The 25,022-nt window shown below is 37.9% G+C and overlaps 1 protein-coding gene and 1 pseudogene across 1 annotated transcript in view; both read left to right on the forward strand.

The window, feature by feature from the left end:
* The window catches only part of Cntnap5 (contactin associated protein family member 5), a 976,150-nt gene that overhangs the window by 935,539 nt on the left and 15,589 nt on the right, over nt 1-25,022 (forward strand). Inside the window, exon 22 of the mRNA XM_057769582.1 lies at nt 23,646-23,864. Within this exon, the coding sequence (XP_057625565.1) occupies nt 23,646-23,864 (219 nt within the window). The remainder of the gene's footprint in view (nt 1-23,645; nt 23,865-25,022) is intronic.
* LOC130874496 (Y-box-binding protein 1-like) lies at nt 14,816-15,945 on the forward strand (annotated as a pseudogene).

Here is a 25,022-nt window from a genome sequence, read left to right on the forward strand (position 1 = left end):
TTAGTATCTATACGTGTATGATTGTATGTGTCAGTGTGAGGTTACTCAGTTGTTTGTTTTCCTGGCTTTTAAATTTTATTTCTCTGTTTCTGTGTGTACATGTGTGTGTATCTGTGTGCACATGTGTCTGCAGATTCACATGCAAGTATGTGTGCCTGACAATAATCATGGAAGTTATTCTTTCAGTTCGATGGAACCTTCTTTCCCCTTCCTTCCTTCCTTCCTTCCTTCCTTCCTTCCTTCCTTCCTTCCTTCCTTCCTTCCTTCCTCCCTTCCTTCTTTCTTCCTTTTTTTCTTTCTTTCTATCTATCTTTCCTTCCTTTTTCTTTTCTTTTTATTTTGAGATATAGTTTCTCACTGGCTTTGAACTTGTGAAGAAGGCTAGGCTGAATAAAGAGTTTGCCTCCAGCGTCCTTTGTTTCCATCTCACAAGTGCTAGGATTTCAAAGCATTTACCACAATGTTTGACATTATATATTGCTTCTGGGGATTAAATGCAGGTCCTTATGATTTCAAGAAAACCTCATGATTTCAACTAAACTCTCTTGCCAAGCCCCCTTGATTTTTCTTATGACTTTATTTTCCAGTCATAACCTTTTCAGTCTTATTGCATGGCTTCCTTGTAATTCTGCTGACCTAGGGATATTTGCTCATGTTTCAGGACAGATGGTCAGAATGCACTGGCAGAGAACAACCATGGAGAAAAAGTCTGGACCTTTAAGTAGAAAATCCCCAGTATTTATCATTAGGTCAATTTTCTTGGAACAAGCATATTTCCTCAGGAAAAGTGCTCTCTTAACTGGAGAGGAAGAAGTGGTAAATATCATGTCAGGAAAGACCATTATTGTAGTGCACTGATTGGAAAAAAATCAGTTAATGAAACCTTCCATGGGCAACAGTGGTCACAGTTGTTTGTTTGCCTTATCTGCCTGTCATAACTACAGTCTCATAGCTCTTTTCCCACCAAGAATTGTGGGTATTCTAAAACTAGCAGGGGGAGTTCACTGGGCAAATAACTTTCCACACACAACCACTAAGACTGGAATTTGGATTTCTGGAACTCAGGTGAAGCTAGACATGGTAGTATGCATGTGTAATCCTTATAATCCTATGGCAACATGGAAGGTGGAGTCAGAAGACCCTGAGAAGATAGCAGAACTAAATACTGGGGAACAAGAAACCCTGTTTCAAACAAGGTAGAAGGTGGAGACCAATACCTGCAGTTTTCCTTTGACCTCCATATGTATACCATGGCATATACATCTTCTCAGTCATCCACAGAAACATGTAGACACACACATACACACAGGAAAGAGAGGATAAGGGAGGGTGGGAGAGAGAAAGTGAGAGATCTTTGCATGAGGTCTTTACAGTGTTGCCTGGGAAAGAATGAAGTACTTTAGATGACAAACCTCCTACATCATCAACCAGGGATCAAACAGTAAACAATCAGTACTGATAATATGCTGAGATTTGTTTGTCAGAAGTGAAGGCTGGACCAATGCAAATTACAAACAAAGGTCACTATCACGAACAGGGTTTCTGACCAAAGGGAAAATGTAAATGTTTTTAATGATTAGCCCTTGTTATTGTTGGGTACACTCATATTATTTGGGATGAGATTCATCCTTACCAAAAGTCTACTTCTTGGTAATTCATTTGAATATAGCACCTATGTCTAATGTTCCATTGAATAACTGGGGATGGTACCTTGCCCATATATGACACATAACATATTGACAACCCATGTGGTTAAAGTCTCTTCATTGGTATTTTTCTACTAAACTTAAATCTATATAACTTTAAATTATTTATTTTAAAGACAACCATATTGATTTAGCAATTAACTATTCTATGTATTATAGATGGAAGTTTATTTCCTGCCTGGTCCTGCAGCTGTTCAGTCCCAAAGAAACACATGGAGATTTATATTAATTATAAACTGTTGGCCTTTTAGCTCAGACTTATTATTAGCTAGTTCTTACAACTTAAATTAACCCATAATTCTTATCTATGTTAAGCTATGTGGCTTGGTACCTTTTCTTAGTGCAGTATTCTCATCTTGCTTCCTCTGTGTCTGGGTGGCGACTGCAGACTGAGCCTTTTCTCTTCCCAAAATTCTCCTAGTCTGGTTGCCTTGCCTTTATTCCCTACCTGTCTACAGACCAATTGACATTTTATTATACCAATATATCTAATAAATCTTTACATGATATAAGAGAATTATCCTACAGCAATGCATTTATCAAATTATTGGATGGTATTTCATTATATTGGTGAATTTCAATTATCAACCTGCTGCAACTTATAATGACCTAGGAAGACAACTTCAGTCAGCATGTCCATGAGAAATAATGTTAATTAAATTAATTGATGCAGAAAGACCCAGCCCACTGTGGGAGGCACCATTCCCTAGATAGAAGGTCCTGAAATCTGTAAGAGTGGAGAAATCAAGCTGAATAAAAGTAGGCAAGCATGTATGCATTCATTTCTCTTCATGCTCACCTGTAGATGTATTATGACTAGCTGAAGATCCTACCTTAACTTCCTCATAATACTGGACTTCACACTGAAATTGCAGACTAAAGTAAGCTCCTTTCCCCTTAGTTTCTTTTAGTTAAAATATGTTATCACATCAACAGAAGTGAAACTAGAACATCTATATTTTGTACAACTAAAATAATAACTTGAAAACTAAAAATATTAATATAACTAAAATAAATTCAAAATATTTAAAAGCATATAAGTCACCAGTAGTTAGTCTACCAACCATGATTTCTGATAGCTCCGAAATATTTTCATAACCCAGAAAAGATTCCTGGTAACCACTGACTATTCTTCAGTCTGTTCAGCCCCGTCAACAGCTTCTTTTCAACCCGTCTTTATTGAGTTACCTATTCATATATTTCACATAGGTACAATAACTTATTAGACAAACCTCTAGCCTGTCTGTGGGAAACTGTCTAGGTAATGTTAACTGAAGTTGGAAGACTGTAAGCATGGAGTTTATCATTTCATTATCTGAGTTCCTAGACTATGAACAAAACAGAAAGTCCACTGAGCCCAACAATTCATCTCTTTCTGCTGATGATGCAATGTGACCAGAAACCTCATTCTTCTGCTTCTATGACTTATGTGTCAAGAACAACTGTTTTCTCAATATGAGACAAAATAAACCCTTCCCTTCTTAAGTTCTTTAGTTCGGTATTTTACTGAAATAACAACAACAACAACAACAAAATAAGAAATGCACCTCAAAGATCAATCCGAAGTGTCACTGGTAATAGTATGAGCCTGTCCAATGTGAGACTTAAGGATGTATTGGCTGCACTGTGGGTTTAAGGAGTAGGGCAGCAGGCAGGATGCCTATGCTCACTACTTTGCTGTGTGATATCAAGTACCTGCTGAAACCTCTTGCCTGGGAACTCATCCTCTTTCAAACTTCAGGGATGGTCCAGGGAATCTGTTATGAAATTATGATATATGATATATAAAAAGTATCATATGACAGATGAAAACTTGATGTAAACCTGGCAGGTCCAATGCCAAGGCAGTTATTGAGTCATATTTAATACTATTTTATTAAAAATGTATAAAAAGGGAAAATGAGTGTCCTGATCCTTTGACAGGGAAATGTTTACTCACAGAATATCTATTGAAAGCACATCTGAGATTTAAAGCCTAGAATGTCCCAGTTCTGGAAGTAGGGTGTGAAATGGTGGGTGCCCAAGCTCTATCTTGAAAAGTTTGTATGAAAAGCTGGCCTCAAAATGTCATCTGAATTCTTAAGGGAGTTCCTCAGTTTTCATAACAAAACTTATGATATTAATTTTGCTTTTGATAGTTTTTTCCTTGAGTGGTGGTGGTGTGGTGGTAGTGGTGTGTGTGTGTGTGTGTGTGTGTGTGTGTGCATGCACACAGTGTCTATGTGGAAGTCAGGGAACATACTCTAGTGTTGGGACCAAGGCTTCTTTTAGGTTGTTTTGAATCAGGGTCTCTTATTTTCTTAGAACTTCACCATGTAGGCCAAGGTAGCTTACTGATGAATTTCCAAAAGGCCAGTGTCCCCTCCTCTCCAGTACTGAGATTACAATTATGCACCAGTACACCCTGCTTTTTATTTGGTTTCTAGGAACAGATTTCAGCTCCCCACATGAAAAAGGCAGATGTTCTACCAACTTTGCTGTCTCTTCATCCCATGATTGGTTTGATAATTAAGTGGTATAATCAGGTGTATGTTGTGTGGTTTTGTTGAGGGCCATGGAAGTATATAGCATATGATAACTAATATTTAGATGTCAAGCCACCAGAGGAATAATTCTCTGAGAGAGAAGAATCCCATTCAGGCAGGGTCTGCAGGAAAAACTCTAGAAACTATTGCTCCTGTCTATAATTTCACATTTGCTAAAGCAACTATGGTGTCTCCCCTGCACTGTAGTGTGCACTTTCATATGATATGTATGTGTAATCTCATGATGCCATCTCAATGTTATGGGCACTCATATCCATGGGTGGTCAGAAAGATGACTTCTCAGTAATCTGCATAATTTTTATATGAAGAAAATATACTAGGATATGCTTCATAACTAGATCCGTTGTCCCACAATGGCTATAAGGGACTTAAAAGTCTGTTTTGTTCCTTTTATTCAGACATATATTAGAAAATAACAATTTCTCCTTTGTCTAAGACACACATAGCTCATTTTTACCCTAGAGCAATTTCAAACTTGATTAAAGATCTTTTATATATAGACCTTAAGTTAAAAACTTGACAATTAAGCACAAGGGGAAAGTCCCAGGTGTCTAGTCAAGGATGTTAACACAAAGAAACCTACTAAACGATGCCAATTCTTTGCTTGCCAAGTCTAACTGAAAAATAAAACCCTATGTTCCAGGCATTTGATCACAGTCTTATACCAGAAACCTTGAAACTTTGTTTTGCCACAGTAAGTGGCTCTGCCTTTTTAACTTACCTTAGGAATTTGCTATGGCCAATGAGATGTGACCTTGTAACTTTTTTCTTGCCTTAAACCTCCCGTAAAAAAAAAAAAAAAAAAAAAAAAAAAAGTGTTTTTTAAGCTAGATAAAAAACAGAAGCAACGTTAATTGAAACAGAGAATTAGAGAAAGATTTAGAACTACATAATTGGAACAGAGAAATGAAACAAAGGATAACTAAACACTGTAGAGATTTGAAACTAGAGGCAGAAGAATAAAAAACAAGACCTGAACAGCATGTGTGTGAGTTATTCAGAACCCTTTAGATTCGAAATATCCTAAGTTCCTTTTGCTGCTCTGTGACCTCTGACCTGATCTGGAGGTAGTCTTTGGAGCTGGACTCACAAGCTGCTCCTATGTTTTTGTGCACATTGCCCAGTATGTAAGAGCTACATGATATCTAAATGCTAATTGAAGATGTTTAAACATAAGGGAGCTGAAAATCATACCAAAACTTTACAGACGAATGACTTCCATACCTCCTAGATTTCTGTCTTTTAACAGGGGAGTTCCCACGTAATTCCAGGTTTGTACATCTAAATTATATGAAAGCCGTGGTAGTTGTGTAGGGAAAAGTCCAGCATACTGAGCTCTCTGCTAGTAGGACTTCTTGTTTCATTTTACCCTGAGAGAGAATAGAAAGGGTGGAAACATCTTGCAGGTATGAGAAGAGAGAATCCCTTCAGCCTAGAATCAAGTGAAGCCTCTGATCAGCAGATTCCCAGCTCAGTTAATTACTTACCTCACAAGACCTACTGCCTTCCTACTGTGAACAAGCGATTCTCTAGGAATCTCAGGGGAAGTCCATTTAAAGGTGAAGGGCATGTAAACCCACACGTGCATGCTGAGTATTCCCTGATTTTACTGATCTGATTATAGTTGCAACCAAGTCATTTCCAGAGCCCTCTTTCTATGTCTCTTAGCAGAGGATACAAAAAAAACGGGAAAAAAAAAACAGCTTCTTAGCAACCTTTTGAGATATAACTTGAGAGCCACCAAAATGGCATGCTATCTATGGCAAATGTCAAAAGAGTTATGAGTCACTTTCCTGTGGGGAACTCGTTCCCACACTTGAGTATTTCTTTCTTTCTGTGACTCTTTTTCTTTGAGAAGCCCACACACATGCTCTAATCAGTGTCATGCTTTCTGCTGAGTGCCTCTCTTTCTCCTAACCCATGTAAGTACGCTCATATTTAAATATAGTAAAACATCCCATTTGGCTTCATAAATGTCTCATACGAAAGCTCTTCACAGCACTGAAGTGTTCATTTCTGCATTGAAGAGGTTGGTGTAGTCTGAGCCACAGTCCCTAAAACTCTAGAACTCCTTGGACTATGGAGGCTTGTGGTGCAGAGCTGCAGCTCCATCCCCCCACAGAAAAGCAACACGATCATAGATGGTGCTAAACAGAAAAGTGGAGATTCTTAAGTACAAAATTTTTCCTTCTTTTCCCAGACTGCAGTTTTGTTTTTGACTGTAGTCTGCACTACTTTTGTGGGTTTTCCACAGATGTTATTTTATGTCACTGCAGTTCATAATGTTATATCAAAATACACTTCATGTCTGTTGCAGATAATGTTGGTAATCTCTGCAATAAACATGTAGGAAGTGCTTTTGGTTTTAAATTGCCACTATCTATTTTATGTAAAGATTTTCCTCTTACTCAGTATTGTATTGTAATTATTTGAGTGTTTTAAACCAAAGCAATACTATTACAATTTCATTATATTTCTGCCATTTCTCAGTTAACAGGAGCACTTTGTGTATTTGTGGGGTAGTGTGTTGTGTGTCTAAGAGGGGCCATGCATTCACACATTCATGCATGTATGCCTACTCTGCTCATTGGAAGCCAGAGGAGCATGTCTGGTGCCTCACTCTACTACTTTCCATCTTTTTAATTTGAGGCGGGATCTCTCATTGAACTTGGAGCTACGCTAGCCCCATCAACCCACAGAAATGTCCCAGTTTCCAGCATCACCGTATTGGAGTCACAGGAACAGATACATAGACAATCTTGACCACATATTTATTTGTTTTTACAATGTTAAAAAGGTTTTTATTTTTTCATTTTTGAGATTATGATTTAGTTACTACTTTTCTCCCTTCCTATTTCTGCCCCTAAATCCTCCCATATATCCCTCCCTACTCTCCTTCAAATTCATGACCTCTTTTTTTCATTAATTGGTGTTGCATGCATATATAAATATGTTTACAAGTATATATTCCTAAACATAATTTGTTCACTTCATATAATGCTGTCTGTTTGTATGTTTTCAGCACTGTCTGTTTAGTACTGAATAAGTGGTTCATGTGTTCTTCCCTGGGTAAGGCCACCATTCTCATCCCCATCTTTCCTCAGTTGCCTATAGTTCTTTGTGTAGGGTTGAAGCCCCACAAGCTTCTCTTCATTCAGTTTGATATATTCAGTGTGCCTAACTTTTAATGTGCATGGTGGGTATCAAAACTCAGCATCCACTATTACTTATCAAGTGTCTCTTATATGTTGAGCCATTTCTTGGGCACAAATATTTTAGACACACTTGCCCATTGTTCATTTTAACAGGACCACTTAATTTTAGTTGAATATTAGTTGTTGCATTGACTGTTTTCTTAACTTTGTTCTCTGTTGCAGTTAGACTTGGGGAAGATCATGCACAGTCTCCAGAGACATCAGTATAGTTGCTCTATGTGAGAGAGTTCTGGGTGACATACTGCACCCATTATGATTCTTTCACACCTGTAACCACTCTACTACTTTGTCCTTTGATTTTTCTTTCCTTTCAAATACACTACTTGTACTCTAATACAGTTCTTGGGGAATTCACATTATAGTATTAGAGCTGTGGATTAGAGTTCATATGGCCCTTGCTCTGATTTCCAGTTCCCTGTGTCTTAGAACAAGGAACTGGAACAGGGACACATGAATAGTGATGAAGAGATCTTATTAGGAGAACACTAACGATGGTGGCAGGACACCAGATTGTTACGAAGAATTAGAAACTCATGGAGCTAGGCAAAAGAGCCCAAGTCGCTGTCTCTCGAAGGGTCATTTGTAAATCTTGGGCCTGTTTCTTGCAAGCTCTCTCCTATACAAGTAGCCCTATCAAGAGGTATTTTCAGGTTTTCTAATAGCAACCATTTTTCGTGTGTATATGTGCACATGTGTATATATTTGTTAATATACCTGTAATAATGTGTCTGCATGTAGCTGAGCATATATGTGTGTTCAGGATCCCAAAGTTCACATTGAATGTTTTCCTCAATTGATCTTGATTTCCATTTGCTGAGTCGGGGTCTCTTCATTTAACCTAGGGATCACTAATTAGCTAGTCTGTTTAAGCAGCTTGCACCCAACATGTCCTGTCTTGATCTTCCAAGGACTGGGGTTACAGGCCACCTTTGTGATTGCCTTGTTTTATTTTATGTTCTAGAACAATATGAATCTTTCAGGTTCTCAAGCTTTTAGGACAAGTGCTTCATCCACTGAAACATCTTATCAGTGCTAACACATTAATCTTGTACCTTTCTATCCCTGCTCTACTCTTCAGATATAGTAACAGCCATTCTTCCATTCATGAATTGATTTAGTTGGAAAGCAAACCCAGATTGCCTCCTTTCCAAAGATTATCTGTACTACACTATACCATTCAGTCTTTGATGAAAAGCACATGAGGCATAAGCCTAATTCTACACTATGTAGAATTATAGACAGACATTAAATGACTACACAGATAGAGAATCGGTTATGGAAAAGCTGAGTGAAAGCAACATATGAACAGATGCAGTTTTGTGTTGCCGAGAGGCTGCTGCACTGGATGGGGTCTCCTTCCATGATTAGGCTCTTCAGTATGAGAATGTGATGTTTATACATCGTTTGCCGTGTGCCTGGCAGTGAACTATAAGGGTTTAACCTTCAGTACTGCATTTAACACTCAACACATAGATAACACACAGTTCCAAGAACCAACTAGCAGGTATTAAAGTACCAGATGGTCTAACAGCATAACTAACATCTGTTTTGAAACATCCCATGAGTTTGAGGGTTTAGAATGATGTGAGCTGCTCCTGTTGTCTTTAGTCAGCCATATGTAAAGGACTTATTCCATTGTTTATTTTATAGATTTAAAGAAGTGTCCAAAAGATAATTTGTAAGATGTCAACAAGAACAATATTAATAAATAGGAAAACTGAATGTTCAAACCCATGGATTCTGATATATTAATGATAAACGCTGTTTCTGGAGGAAGTGTTATATAAATGTTTAATTGAAAGAAAAAGTGAAAAACAACATTTCCAGGGAGTGTTTGTGAAATTACCAAGTATTAATTTTCCTTCCTTTATAGAACAATGTGACATTTCTTAGTTTGAGGTTTTCATATAATTTTTAAGGGAGAATTGTTCCTAGATTTTAAAACTTGGCACAACACTTTCACTGAATTAAGAATGGCCATGTGCCCATCTTCTGAATGCTAGACAGACTATAAGCAGAAGTCACTAGTGTTCTCCTGAAGGCTGATTGAGGAAGTGTGTTCATCTTTACTCTTCTTTTTGTGCCTGGAAGAGAGATGGTGGCTGGAGCCTCTAACATCATTTTATACCGAAGGAGATAAAAGGTATAGCATGTAGAAAATGGAGAAAAATCTAAAAAAAAAAAATCTGTAGCCATAATAAAGTACTAGGGTTGGGCTGCCTAGTCTTAGAGTTCTTATTAACTTGAGTTAAAGGAAACTTTGCCTTGAGAACCCTTTACCTGCTTTTTCTGATGCATAAATTATATATAGAAAAGGATAAATTGTGGCCTTGTGACCTATGGAATCACAATGTAAAAGTGGAAAGATGATTTTTCCCATTTTAGACAAATTTACATTCTCTAAGATAAACGTTTGTGATAAAAATGACAAGCAATGGTAACTTGAGACAAGGGGCTGTTCTTCATGGGTCATGGTAACTGGAGAAAAGGGGCTATCCCTCATGGGTCATGGCCATGATATCTTGAGACAAGGGGCTATCCCCCTTGATTCACTGGTCTGGTCTCCATGCTCTAATTAAATTAATGTATCACTACCGATCTTTGGTGACTTTTTTTTTTTTTTTTTTTGATTTTTCGAGACAGGGTTTCTCTATAGCTTTTTTTGGTTCCTGTCCTGGAACTAGCTCTTCTAGACCAGGCTGGCCTCGAACTCACAGAGATCCATCTGCCTCTGCCTCCCGAGTGCTGGGATTAAAGGCATGCCCCACCACTGCCCGGCCGACCTTTGGTGACTTTGAGGCCAGGGGCCATCCTTCATAAGTCACTGATCCCATTGAGATGTCAGTGGACAAGCTGGGATATGTAAATGTGGAGGTCCCTTACTGTGACTAAAGTTCTTATGTAGGCAAAACAGGAAACATGCAGTTTAGTGAGAAGTTGGAGTCACAGGAAAGGTCTGTAGCTGCAGATGGTGGCTGCTCCCAGACAGGAGAGGAGAAGCCATGCTCACAGGGCGTCTGGGCTGGTAATTCCAATAGCTGATGTGTTCTGAGCTGTGCCTCAGCCTCCTTGACTAGCAATTCCTATCCACACTAGTTCCACACTAGTTCTACTGAAATCCCAAATATATACCTCCTCTCATCAGGACATGTTCAAAGACTCATTTCAAAATATATGGAAAAGCCTGGACAGATGGCTCAGGTGCTAAAGTCACTGCAATGGAAGAATGAGGACCTGAGAGCAGATGCCTCTCACCCATGTAACAGGCAGATATGTCTCTGTGACCCCAGTACTGGGGGAAGGTGAATATACAGGAGAATCCCTATAACTTTGACTGAAATTGGACTAATGAATGCACACTTTAAAGCCATCTTATAAAGGAGAAAATGACTGCAGAATGTACCCAAGGAAATAAATTGTAGAAGCCTGCATCTGATTATATATACAAGTAGAACCAAATTTTTGAGCTCCAGGTTCAGTGAGTGAGGCTATCTTAAAAAAAAATTGAGTGAAGAGTGGCCAAGAAAGACATCTAAGGTTGACCCCTAACTTCCTCTACACACCTATTCTCTCTCTCTCTCTCTCTCTCTCTCTCTCTCTCTCTCTCTCTCTCTCTCTCTCACACACACACACACACACACACATAGACACACGCACAAGCGCCTTCTTGAAGAAGAGCATAGTCAGCAATCATCAAACATAATTAGCTTATTAATTTCCTGGTCATTTAAACTTGGTTTTCTTTAGTAGGAATTGAGATTGGATATTTGGGACCATATTTTGTGGGAGGTTAATGAGGTCTTGGAGAAAATGTGTACTAAATTTTGAGCAAAATACTTAGAATAGAATTTCATACATGTACTTATCTAAAAATTACCTGAATTTAAAATATTGATAAAAGATCTTGTGGTCCGAATGTTTAAAACCCCCTGAATTATGGAAGTGTCTCATTTTTAATGTTATGGTTATATTAAGAATAAAATGTGGTACAGTCTACACAGGAAAAGGAAGCGTGCAAAGTCTCTGAACCTAAGTTTTGATCACCAAGTTTTGAACAGACCTGTGGCATGAGGCAGACTTTTCTGCTTGTGGGTGTTTTGAATGTACATGTGTACATATATGTATGTGCCCCTGCATGCTGAGACAAGAGTTGATGCTAATACCTTTGTTAATCACTCTACCTTATTTTTTGAGGCAAGGTCTCTCACTGGACCAGGAGCTCACTGATTGCCTAGACTGTCTGGTGAGCAAATACCAGTGGCACCCCTGTCTCCACCTCCCAGTTTACACATGGTACTGGGATACAAACTTTAGTGTTCACATTTGTGTGGCAAGCCCTTTATTGAGGGAACCATTTCCCCAGCCCCTCCTTTCTTTCTCTGTTCTCTTCTTGAGACACAGGGACTGCATGATCCCTTTAGTCAAGCCTGAGAATGAGTTGGCCTCAGAGGGGCTTCCCTAAATTCCTGTGTTGAGAACTGCCCATGGCTATAAGCACATTACTCTTTAAGAGAATTAATCACTCTTATTTAGATCCTCTACACTGAGCTTTGCTACCTGTTGTATAAAACATTCTAGTGCATAAAATCTATATAACTCCAGCTCTTAGGAAGGGAAGGGCATCCAAACCCTGAAGGTGTCTAACATGACTCTCTCCCTTAGTGGCTTTCCTATCTCTCTGATGTGAAGTCCCACTTCAGGGCAGTTAATAAGTTTCTGTAGCTCATTTGAGCCTGTTCAAAGAGTTGCTATTGGGACATGAAATGCCCTAGTTTTGCTCATTCACTTTTAAAAAGTCTAAAACAGAAATAAACTAGTTCATGGCCCTCACTCAGCTCTGACTCCTTGTTAAATCAATAAAAAATGCCTTGGGAGTAGGAAATCCTTTTGTATCTTTAATTCAAAGAAATGAATTCTACACTCACTTTTAAATATTAACATAAAACCTCAAAACTAATTTCTCTATGGAAAATATACTTAATGCAGAATATGCTCTAAGTGTATGATACCTAGAATTTTAAAATTTAGTCATGTTGCTAATGTCTCTGCAATTCAGCATTCACTGTCTTATATCCACTGAGGTGTCATTGCCTAATGCCTGTTGCTAGGCAACCAATTAATATGTTTTCAATTGTTCAGTCAGTGAATTGTTAAGTTGAAGTAATGGATTCTCGAAGGTAGAATTTTAATGTTTTTCTTTCATTTTTTATGATTTTAATTACATATTTTCTCCCTTCCCTTTCCTGCCTCCAAACCCTCCAATATACCCCTCCTTGCTGTCTTTCAATTTTATGGCTTTGTTTTTTTTATTAAATGTTGTTATATATATTATATATTTGCATATTTCTATATATATAAAAGCACCATAGTCTGTACAATGTTATTTATATGTGTTTTAAGAGCTGGCCATTTAGTTTTGCATAATTGTTATTTATATGTGTTTTCAGAGCTGGCCATTTGGTTTTGTGTAATTGGTTGATGTACTCTTACTTGCAAAAAAATATTTTCCCTGGTCTCAGCATTCCTCTTTTCCCTGTTGTTTGGGATGGAGGCATTATGGGCTTTTCCTCACCCACTTCTATTTCTGTCCTATTCTGAGACTTTATGATAGATATTCGGTACTTTAGTTAACCTGCTTGTTTTGTTCCTGATTGCCATCTTATATTGTATCACATCTATTTACCCATCTACCATCTATCCAATCTATCATCTCTTCATCCATTTATCACATAGTCTATTAATACATCCATATATAATCTAATTATAACAATATAATATTATATTGTTAATAATTAGAATAATATATCCAATTATAATAATTATTTTAAATAAATAAAAGATATATGCCCTAATATATTCTAGACCCTATGCAATACTGACTTCTTTGAACACCTAAAAATGTATATTTTGCAATTTCTATCATTTTCTAAGAAATAAACTCCTCAATACTTGTATACAAATTTGTCATCATTTCTTTATAAAATTTATCAACTGTAATAGTTCATAAAAGATAAACCATTAAGCATATATGTATAGGTACATATGGGCTGGGGGGAAAAGGAGAGAGGGTTACAATTATAAAACATCACAAGTTCAGGATATAAAATTCAGAGTTAAGCTGGGCAGTGGTGGTGTATGCCTTTAATCCCAACACTCAGGAGGCAGAGGGAGGCGGATCTTTGAGAATTCGAAGCCAGCCTGGTCTACAAGAGCTAGTTCCAGGACAGGCTCCAAAGCTACAAAGAAACCCTGTCTTGAAAAACAAACAAAAAAATAATAAATAAAAAATAAAATTGAGAGTTCAGTTGTTAAGTAGGAGCCCAGAGAATTCCTGAAGAAAAGACATTCAGTCTGCCACATGGAGGAAAGCATCTGCCATGTCACCTGTGGATGAAGTCTCTTTGGAAGCACATAAAGATTCGATGTATATGCCCTTACTTATAAAATGTGATGGGTCATTATAAACAAAGCAGATGGTGCTTTGTGTCAACCAGACTTAGATGACCTCTATAATTCCAAATATAATCATAGAAGTCTCAGGATATCAGAGAGAAATGTTATTTTCCAGTCTTGGAAAGGCTCAAAGGAGATACACCTTGTCTCTTCAAAGAAAGTTTCAGGTGACATGTCATTAGTATGGATGTAGAAGTAGAGCTCCATGTTTTAACTGACCAGATTGAAAGCACTTAGGATATACTGAAATCTATAACCCCATAAGGCTGCATTACAGTTGATAATAGGAAGTGGTTTCAGTTTGTTTTTTCTCTGTTATTTTCTTCTACTAGAGTAAAGGAACCATTTTTCATAGGAATAACTCGATTCTAGTTGACAAAGGTATAAAACTGAGAAAACGCTTCCAGCAACCAGGCAGAAGACAAGCCATATGGTAAAGTAAAATCAGTGCAATGAATAGGTGGAAGAAAAGTGCCTTGGAAGATGGAGGATCTCATCTTCATGTGGCTCTCACCTACCTCTCCAAAATCATCGTTTACCTTTCTGATTCTTCCTGGTGTGATTATTTGTCTTGCATATGCTTTTCTTCATGCCTTGGAAATTCTAACATTTATCCCATGTTATAACCACTTCCTCATTAGCTTCAGAAATACACTGGACATAGTCCAGAGTTGTCTGAGAAGGTCTCACTCTGAAGATTGCCAAAATCGATCAGCCTGTGGCCATGATTAGGAGACAGTTTCTTGACCAATTATATTGATGCAGGAGGAGGGTATAGCCCACTCTGGGTGACACCATCCCTACACAGGTATATTAAAAAAAAAAAAAAAAAGAAAGTTAGCGAGTTCGATTGGTAGCGGGAGCGGAGAGCGGACCCCCAGAGAGCCCTGAGAGCCCCACCGCCGCCACCGGCCTAGTCACCATCACACCCCGGGAGGAGCCGCAGCCGTCGCCGCCGGCCCCAGTCACCACCACCGCAACCATGAGCAGCGAGGCCGAGACCCAGCAGCCTCCAGCTGCCCCCGCCGCCTCACATCGGCGGCGCCCGCCGGCGGGGACAAGAAGGTCATCGCAACGAAGGTTTTGGGAACAGTAAAATGGTTCAATGTAAGGAACGGATACGGTTTCATCAACAGGAATGACACCAAGGAAGACGTATTTGTACACCAGACTGCCATAAAGAAGAATAACCCCAGGAAGTACCTTCGCAGTGTAGGAGATGGAGAGACTGTGGAGTTTGATGTTGTTGAAGGAGAAAAGGATGCGGAGGCAGCAAATGTTACAGGCCCTGGTGGAGTTCCAGTTCAAGGCAGTAAATACGCAGCAGACCGTAACCATTATAGATGCTACCCACGTTGTAGGGGTCCTCCACGTAATTACCAGCAGAATTACCAGAATAGTGAGAGTGGGGAAAAGAACGAGGGATTGGAAAGAGCTCCTGAAGGCCAAGCCCAACAGCGCCGGCCCTATTGCAGGCGAAGATTCCCATCTTACTATTTGCGGAGACCCTATGGGCGTCGACCACAGTATTCCAACCCTCCTGTGCAAGGAGAAGTGATGGAGGGTGCTGACAACCAGGGTGCAGGAGAGCAAGGTAGACCAGTGAGACAGAATATGTATCGGGGTTACAGACAACGATTTCGCAGGGGCCCTCCTCGCCAAAGACAGCCTAGAGAGGATGGCAATGAAGAGGACAAAGAAAATCAAGGAGACGAGACCCAAGGTCAGCAGCCACCTCAATGTCAGTATCGCCGCAACTTCAATTACCAACGCAGACGCCCAGAGAACCCTAAACCACAAGATGGCAAAGAGACAAAAGCAGCCGATCCACCAGCTGAGAATTCGTCTGCTCCGAGGCTGAGCAGGGCGGGGCTGAGTAAATGCCGGCTTACCATCTCTACCATCATCCGGCTTGGTCATCCAACAAGAAGAAACGAATATGAAATTCCAGCAATAAGAAATGACCAAAGATTGGAGCTGAAGACCTTAAGTGCTTGCTTTTTGCCCGTTGACCAGATATGCTAGAACTATCTGCATTATCTATGCAGCATGGGGTTTTTATTATTTTTACCTAAAGATGTCTCTTTTTGGTAATGACAAACGTGTTTTTTTTTTTTAAAAAAGGTCTGGTTTTTCTCAATACACCTTTAATGGTTTTTAAATTGTTTCATATCTGGTCAAGTTAAGATTTTTAAGAACTTCATTTTTAATTTGTAATAAAAAGTTTACAACTTGATTTTTTCAAAAAAAGTCAACAAACTGCAAGCACCTGTTAATAAAGGTCATATATATATATATAAAAGTTAGCTGAGATTGAGCACAAAAACCCAAGAAAGAGTGAACCAGTTAAGCATTCTTCCTTCATGGCTCCAACCTTGAGGTCCATCCCTGATTCCCCTCAGTGACTGATTGTGACTTTGAAGTGTAAACCAGTTTGAGTCTTTCTTTTCCGAGTTGCTTTTGCAAATAGATTAGCTCAACAAGATCCATTCTAAGAAAATTTTCTTAAGTCAGTTGTGTGACTTCCTGTGAGAGGCAAACAAACTTCTATTTGCCCCAGATAGGAAACCCACTGCAGATCACAGTCACAATCCCACTAAAGTCCAGCTTACCGAGCATGTGAATATATTGTGTTACTTAGGGAAATATGAGTGAGGGGTGAATTACAGGAGCATGTAGACTGGAAAGCAGTGGCATCCCTGAAAATCCCACCCCATCCCCAATGATGACTCGGGAAAGCTGCACCGCTCGAGATCTCTGTACACCTTTCAGGAAGATTGGTTGGAGATTCTCCTCACCTCAGCAATTGTTATCTTGTGAATATTTTAAGTTGTGAAAACTTCTTGGAACTTTGAAGTATTTTGCTATCTGGGCCTTAAAAGTTTTATTTACGTCCTGAGACTTAAGGAGCCACCTACAGGGAAGAAATGATTCAAATTGGAATCAACTGCAATTAGTGCTTCTCAAAATGAGAGCCCTGTATCATCTATGCTATAATTGTCCAATCATTTATTTTAAAATCTAAATAGTTTTTCTCATTTTTAGTTTTTATAAATGCTTTAGTTTTATACAACATCATCTTTACTATTTAGACATATTATTATAACCAAGAGAGAATTATTACACTTTATCCTAGAGAATTTCATACATGTTTATAATAAACTACAATCATATTCCAACACCTACCTTCTTTAATTCACCTCATATCCCCACAACATATCTCACAACTTCATATATGAAAGGGAAAACCATCCTCTTGTTCGCTGATAAATCCCATTGCTCCAGTGCATGGCCTAAGCATCTAAACCTTTGCCCCTCAGAATACTGCTTGCACAAAGATTATGAAAATAACCTTATTCATTTTCCTGGGGGAATTTTCATATTCTATGCCACCCCCTTGCCTTAGATGTGTCAGCATTTGCCTCCATCTTTTCACTGCCAGGTACCTCTCTCTTCTGTAATGTATGTCACCTGAAACAATTGCTTCTTAGAAAAATAGATAAACATGCAGAGACCATAGCTTGTCCAAGCACCCTCGACCACTTTCTACAACTTATTCCCTTGAAACAGGGTTTCTCCAGAAACCTGGAATAAGCTGTCAGCAATCAAACCCCAGGAATTCTTCTATGTTCACTTGCACAACCACACCCAAATGATGGAGTTCCAGGGGTCAGTGTCCATGGCTAGCTTTTATGTAGACTGAGGATCTGAATTCAGATAGGGCTAGGCTATCTCCCCAATCTTACCATTGGACATTTCCTATAGTTAAGCTTGTTTCAGCTACACTGAACTCTAGTGGGATAACCACTTTGCGTGTATTCTCTGTTCACATCTCCATTTACAACAGTTCCCTTTATTTATATTTTATCTCGGTACAACATTTTACTTTTATAAGCCAGGGTCATGTGGCCCTGGCCGGCTTTTATGATACTTTCAGATCAAATATCATAAATGACTTTTGACATATAGCAAATGTCATGTTACATTCTAGAGCTGAGTCTATTTTGAGCAAATTTGTGACTTCTTCCTCTGCTCCTTTTTTTAAATAATAAAAAATTCCACTAAAACTGCCTCAGTAGTTTTCCTGGACTAGCCCTGTTCTCTCCCTATCAAAACTTGCTGATCAAACTAAGAATGATTTGTGTTTCTTTCTTTGCCCTTGCAAATCCTCTGGTGCATTTGCAATTTAATGTGGAAAGTCAGGTTTCAAAATGCCTGAAGAAGCCCCTGGAGGGGGGCCTCAGTACTTAGGAGAACTTTCTGCTCTTCCAGGGGACCCCCAATTCATTTGCCAGCCCCCATGTTTGGTATATATTCAGCATAAACATAAAAATAATAATAAAATATTTAGAATTATGGAAAAAGTTAGTTTTTAGTAAATTATGAACTGAGCTATTCAATGCTTTAATAACATTTATTCAAATTTTCCAATAAGTATAGCAACACCTGCATTTTAATTCGTGGGCATTATAGTTCTTCAATATATTGAAGGGACATCAAAATTAGGCAAAACAGTTTGAAGCTGACAAGTAAAGTAGCAATAAAGAGATAACATGTCTGACACTGCACAAATAGCAGTATATATTTAATATGAAGAAATGTTAATCAAAACTCAAAATTTCAGTAATGGGTAGCAAGATCAAGAATTCAGTTAATGAAAATGTGTTGTAAGCCAGGTGAGTTAGCAAAGGCCTGTCATCCCATAACCTGGGAGAGTTTGTCAGGAGAATTCTGTTTCAAGATAATCTGAACTGTCTACTCAAACAAATGAATGAACAAACACATGAAGAGAACGTGCTATTCACTTGAAAGAATTGAAAGATTATATTTTAAGTGATTTTACCCCCAGACAAAGACAGAAGGGTGAGCTGTGAGTATAACTCACCCCACACACCGTACATACTATACATACATATATACACACATGTATAGTGTGTGTTTGTGTGTGTGTATACGTGAACAGGCATGTGGAGGCTAGAGAAGGATATCAAGTACTCTCCATTACATCTCCCCAGCTCATCCCCTTGAGACAGTCTCTCACTGAAATGAAAGGTGGTTAATTGCACTCCCCTGACTGGGACAGGGGGTTCCCAGAATCTGCCCACTTAAACCCCAAAATTCAGGTGGTAGAGGCAAAGTCTATGAAATATAGCTTTGTTTCTGTAATCTGTGGGACTTCAAACACAAGTTCTCAAGCATGTGTAATAGGCATGCATAATTACAGAGGCAGTTTCCTGACAAGGCCAGCTGGACTGTGACTGAAAAAGCATGGGATAAAACCGGACTCTCTGAACATGGCGGACAATGAGAGCTGACAAGAGGCCAAGGACAATGGCACGGGTGTTGATCCTACTTCAGGTTCTGGCTTTGTGGGAGCCTAGACAGTTTGGATGTTCACCTTCCTAGATCTGGATGGAGGGCCGAGGACCTTGGACTTTCCACAGGGCAGGGAACCCTGACTGCTTCTGGGACTGGAGATGGAGGAGAAGAGGAGTGGGGGGAGGGGAAGAGGGGCAGGAGGAGGGGGAGGGAAATGGGAGGCGGGGAGGAGGCGGAAAATTTTTTTTTTTTTAAAAAAAAAAATTCAAGAGTCTGAAAAAAAAAAGCCACTCTATGGTTTGTGTCTCCGTCATGTTGTGCAACATAAATGTATATTAGAACATGTAAGCAAAAATAATAGTCATCAAAACACATTATGAACACTTAGAGAAAATTTACAGATACTGTTTTATTTTCCCACTCTTTTTGTGGCAGACATAATGACTGTTGGTTAACGGTGGGCAAAAGCAAAGCTTAGAAATAAAGACGGAGGTCATATGTATTGTAGCAAATTTTATCAGCTCATGTTGACACAGGCCTGCCTGCACTATGTCAGTGTTTCATGCCACTTCTCTGTTAGCACTTCAGGGCAGGGGAGAAATCTGAAGGGAATGAGACACTGTTATTTGTTAGTATCTTCAAGTGTGTTTAGAGAGACAATCTCAATCTGTTTCTAGTAAGGCAGTTAGAAATTAGTTTTTATTCTTCATAAATTCTCATGTTTTTACAAAGTGATAAACATGTTTTATGAAAAGAAATTTCATAATTTTCCCATTTTGACTAGAATTCACATATATTAAGAAATCTCAGGAACAGAGCATAGCACTGCATTCTTGTCTGTGAAACATGCCTTTGGTTTTGCTTATCTAGCTTGGGACATTAAATAGTTCCCTCACCTACCTATTTTTTTTTATCTAGTTCAATGGTAACCTAAGCGCTGAAATAAAGAGATTATAAAATGTATATATATTTAATACAGAATTCAGTAAACCATGTAATATTTGACCAAAGTATTGAGTTTTTCTTAGTTTTGTGATCTCTTTTATGTATTTTATGTAAAATTATTTCACTAAACTCTTTGAGAACTGATGCCCTCTTCTGGCTTCTATAGACTATGCATCTGTGAGATGTACAAACACATAATATGATCAAGGTCAGTTTTCCATCCTTGCACATCACAGACCTTTCCCATGGAGCCATGTCACTGGTCCTCAAATAAGATTATGAGGAATATTATAATAGAAAACTATTGTCTTCTTTTTCAGATTGTAAACTTAATTTTATACAAGGATAGAGGAACACAGTATAATTTGAATAAAATTTCCTCTTTGCATAGGAAAATATTCATATGATCAAATGTCTTTTTAACTTGTTTATTTTGGGGACTAAACATTTGTTTATAACACTTTCTCAAAAACCACAATTGAATTCCAAATAATTGCCTCAATCATTAAAATTGGTTGCTGATAAGCCTGAAAAAAATAAAAATGAAAATATAATCTTTTAAAAGTAAATAAATGTTGTGTTGTTCTGGCTACTCAATGAGTGATAAATATTGAAGATTTCCCTCCTTATTTCCCTTCTTATTCCTTCTTTCACTTATTTGGAGGAAGAAAATTATTAATTGCTATTACAAGTTTATAATACAATGACAGGTAAAAATCTTTTAAATTGTCCTTTATAGGTTTTTTAACCATTCTATTTTTTGTAAAAATCAAATAAATAGTTCCCTCATCCATCAAACAGAGTATGTTTTCTTTATTATTATTTTATAAAATTTTAGTTTCCTGTTTTTGGTGTGTATACACACACATATGAAACACACATGCTTGGTTCCCTTTTCCCATTGTGGTATTTTCAGATGGAACTTGGGAACTTGGAAACATCGTACAGTATTTTTAACCAATTGAAACTTATAAAAAAAAAAACCTCTGACTTTATACAGAAGTTTCTTTTATTCCTTTTCTGAAACCTCTCACTATTTACAGTCTTAATGTGTCTAGAATAAACACTTCCCAGAGATAAGGTTTTATTCCACACAACCTTTCCTTAAAGAAAGAATGTCACTTCCTAGTATTTCACACAATTTCTCTATAGGTCTATTTTTGTTGCAAAAACTTCCATTTGTGACAACCTGTATAGTGATATTCTCTTTGGATCAGTAAAAGCTTCCTTCCAGTGAGCTCAGAGAGTGAAAAGAGGCACTCTAGACTTAGACCCTGAAGGCATAGTTCAGTGAAACTTCACTTTCTACTACTTTGAAATCCTTCAATACTAAAATGACATTCCAGGTTACACTTCCCTTCTCTAATCTTTTGCTTCACTATTATTCCTGAGATAGAATTCTACCCTTCATGCACTACCACTCAGTGACTAACTCCACCCTCCACTAACTACCAATCAATGACTACTGTGTTTTCTACATATCTAACTTGACAACCACTTTAATGGCTGAGCCATCTCCTCGATCCAGACTCCTTCAGTTATTTGGATGAAACCACTATAGCTACAATGGTATTTAAGAGTGAAATAAAGTGGTAAAGAAGAGAATCATAAGTTAAAATGAGTATGAAAAAAGACTCAGAGAAATGCAAAAATATTGCTTATCATGAAGTAAGTCAAAGGAGGCTAGGTATGAATCAAGGCTATAGAAGCTGGTAATCGGAGAGGAATGTCATTTGCCCCAAAAGATCCAGAAGAAATCTGACCATACAGATACCTTGATTTTAAGCCCAGGGAGCACTGTCAGGCCTCCAGCCTAGAGAGTTGAAAGATGTGGAATTTGTGTTTTAACCAATGTATTTAAATTTGCAGTAGTTTGTTATACTAGTCACGTGAAGTAAAGTGTCATTCCTGGTTTTGTATGTAAGAAAATACAAGTGACAAGCTTTTTTTCCTGTTGAAGAGAAAAAGTAAGATGAGCACAAAAGTTAATGGTGCTGAAGAGATGCCTCAATGGTTAAGAGCACTTGCTGCCCTTCCAGAGAAAGCTAGTTTGGTTCCCAACACTCACAAAGGTAATCCTTGCTTTAGGGAATCTGATATTTTGTCCTCTAGAAGCACTCACACAAAAACACATGGTGTGTGCAAATGCAGAAGCGGACACACACATACACACAAAGAGAAAGAAATATATAAGAATAATAAATATTTTAAAGAAAATAATTAGGCAAGATATAAGAGAGCAAGAATTACTAAGAACTATTAACGTCTCATTTTCTACCACACTTTTCTAACATATTTTCTTAATGCTGTCAGCATAATGCATTCTTAGAGTTCAAAGAAGACACTATTTGACCATTTATGAATCAAAATAAAATTATAATGTATGCTGGTAGATAAGAAAATCCCTGCCCTTCTTCCTGAAACTGAAAGGCTTATCATAATAAAATAACCAGTTGAGCCATCTAGTTATGTTGAAAGTATTATACCTTAAGAAAAATACTGTTCATTATGATTTGCAGTTTTATGTAATTGCGCCATAGCAATTTGTTCAAATGACCCCTTTTAAGAAAAGGAATGAGATGTCTTGAAGAAAATGAGACATTTGATCTTGCTGTGAATCCCAAGTGATTGCATCTTCATCTGTCAGAAAGACTAAAAATTCCCTGGGAATTTGAATATGTTGATAGGCAAAAGCCATCTCCCCAATTAGTGTCCAATCAGTATGATGAAAGGAACTGATGCAGGTAGAGATGTGCCTTTTCTCAGTCTATTCAGCTTCCTTGAGACAAGCGTGATACATCTCTAGGAGACACACTTTTATTTCCAAATGCTTTGTTCCTTTCTTATCATTTTCCTGTGTTACAATTGTGAATCAAATGTTGTAATAAGAATTGTGATTTGCTTGCGTTAATCACCTGCATCCATAGATAAATAGTGATGAGGACTGAGATACAAATTCTTTCAGATATCTAGTGTTTTATTAGAGTATAATAAAGCTACATTACCCATTTTTACAGTTCAAAAAATACCTGAATTAAAAATTTGAAACTTTAAACAATTTTGTATCAAAGCAGAGATAGTCATAGCTTTTTTCTATGAGATAGTTGAGTCGTGTGCTAATGCCTGCAGTAAATGTGCAGTTGAGACGAGGAAGAGGGGTATGTACAGCTTCCTTATTCAGAGAATAGCAAGAAAGTTTCAGCCATTTCAGTTAATGCCTGCAGTAAATATGCAGTTGACACAAGGACGAGAGGTGTGTATAGTTTCCTTATTCAGAGACTAATAAGAAAGTTTCAGTCGTTTCAGTTCGTGCCTGCAGTGAATGTGCAGTTGAGATGAGGAAGAGGGGTATGTATAGCTCTATTTAGAGAGTAACAAAGAATTTTCAGTCATTTTAGCTAATGGTCAAGGAAAACCCAGATTATTTGAAAAACTAAGATCTATGGTTCTTTTTATTGCAGAGACACTTGGCTTAGATCCTGAAGTTGCTCGAGCAAACACCTTGGGTTTTGTTGGATGCCTTTCTTCAGTACAATACAACCACATAGCGCCTTTGAAGGCAGCCCTCCGTCATGCCAACATCGCACCTGTGACTGTCCAAGGGACCTTGACAGAATCCAGCTGTGGCGTCATGGTGGACTCTGATATGAATGCAGTGACCACTGTGCATTCTTCATCAGGTACTTCTGAAAGGTTGCTTTCTTGAGTTTCCATCACTCTTCTGCTGTCTTATAGAGTTAAACAGTTGGTCAACATCACTCAGCTTATTACCTTGCATGATTATAGGTGGTTACAAATTGTAATTGGCTTCTCACAGGTCATATCTTTATTTACAATATACTCTGATGGAAACAAGCTAATGGAGAAAAGGTTTATTCTGCTTCACAGTTCAAGCATCCAGTTCATCATAACAAAGAATCAAGACGACAGGAGCTTGAAGTAGCTGGTCATGTCACACATATAATCTGGAAGCAGAGCATGTTACAAACATGCTAGTATTCTGATCATTCTCCATCTATACAGTTGAGGATCCCATCCAGGGAGTGGTGCTAAGCACAGTGGTTAGCTCTTCTCACCTCAGTTAAGAAATCAAGATAATCCCACAAACATACCTAGCAGCCTGTCTCTCAGGTGATTCTAGACTCTATTAAATTTACTATTAACAAAAACAGTAGTGAATAGAAATAAACAAAAAATGGTGTGAATATTAGAATACTAATTAATCTAATTGGTAATATATTTAGTAATATATTTTAAGTATAAAATTTAGCAATAAATAGATATTGTGCATTTAGCCTATTGAAAATTAATAGTTAACAAATTAACAATTAAAATTACCTACACATATTTAACATAATTCTAGTTTAAGGCAATGAGCAGTTTTAATTAATGTATAGCTTTTTGTAGTACATATAATACACATATTCATAATATGCATGTGCATTATTGCATCACTATTGTTTTAGTGGAAAGTGATATGAGAACTAAAGTATTTAAGGGGCGTGAAGGCATCATAATGGGGACTTAGATAATAGTAACTATAATATTATTCTCTAGTTCTTTTTAAAGAAGAAGTAATAAAATTATAGATACAAAAAGTGTAAAATATGATAGTTTGTATGTATTATATGATGATTCCTTTATTAAATTAACAGGAAGGCGCTAAGAAGAAGGCTCAAATGCTAAAATGCTTGCTGTACAATCATGAGCAGCCAAGTTAAATCCTGAGCAGCCAGATAAGAAACTGTGTATAGCAGTGAGCCCTTGGACCCCAGTGCTGGAGCAAAGACAAGAGATACTTGGGGTTTCCTGACCAGTCGATCTCTCTGAATTAGTTA

The sequence above is a fragment of the Chionomys nivalis genome, chromosome 5, assembly GCF_950005125.1.
Source record: "Chionomys nivalis chromosome 5, mChiNiv1.1, whole genome shotgun sequence".
NCBI lineage: Eukaryota > Metazoa > Chordata > Mammalia > Rodentia > Cricetidae > Chionomys > Chionomys nivalis.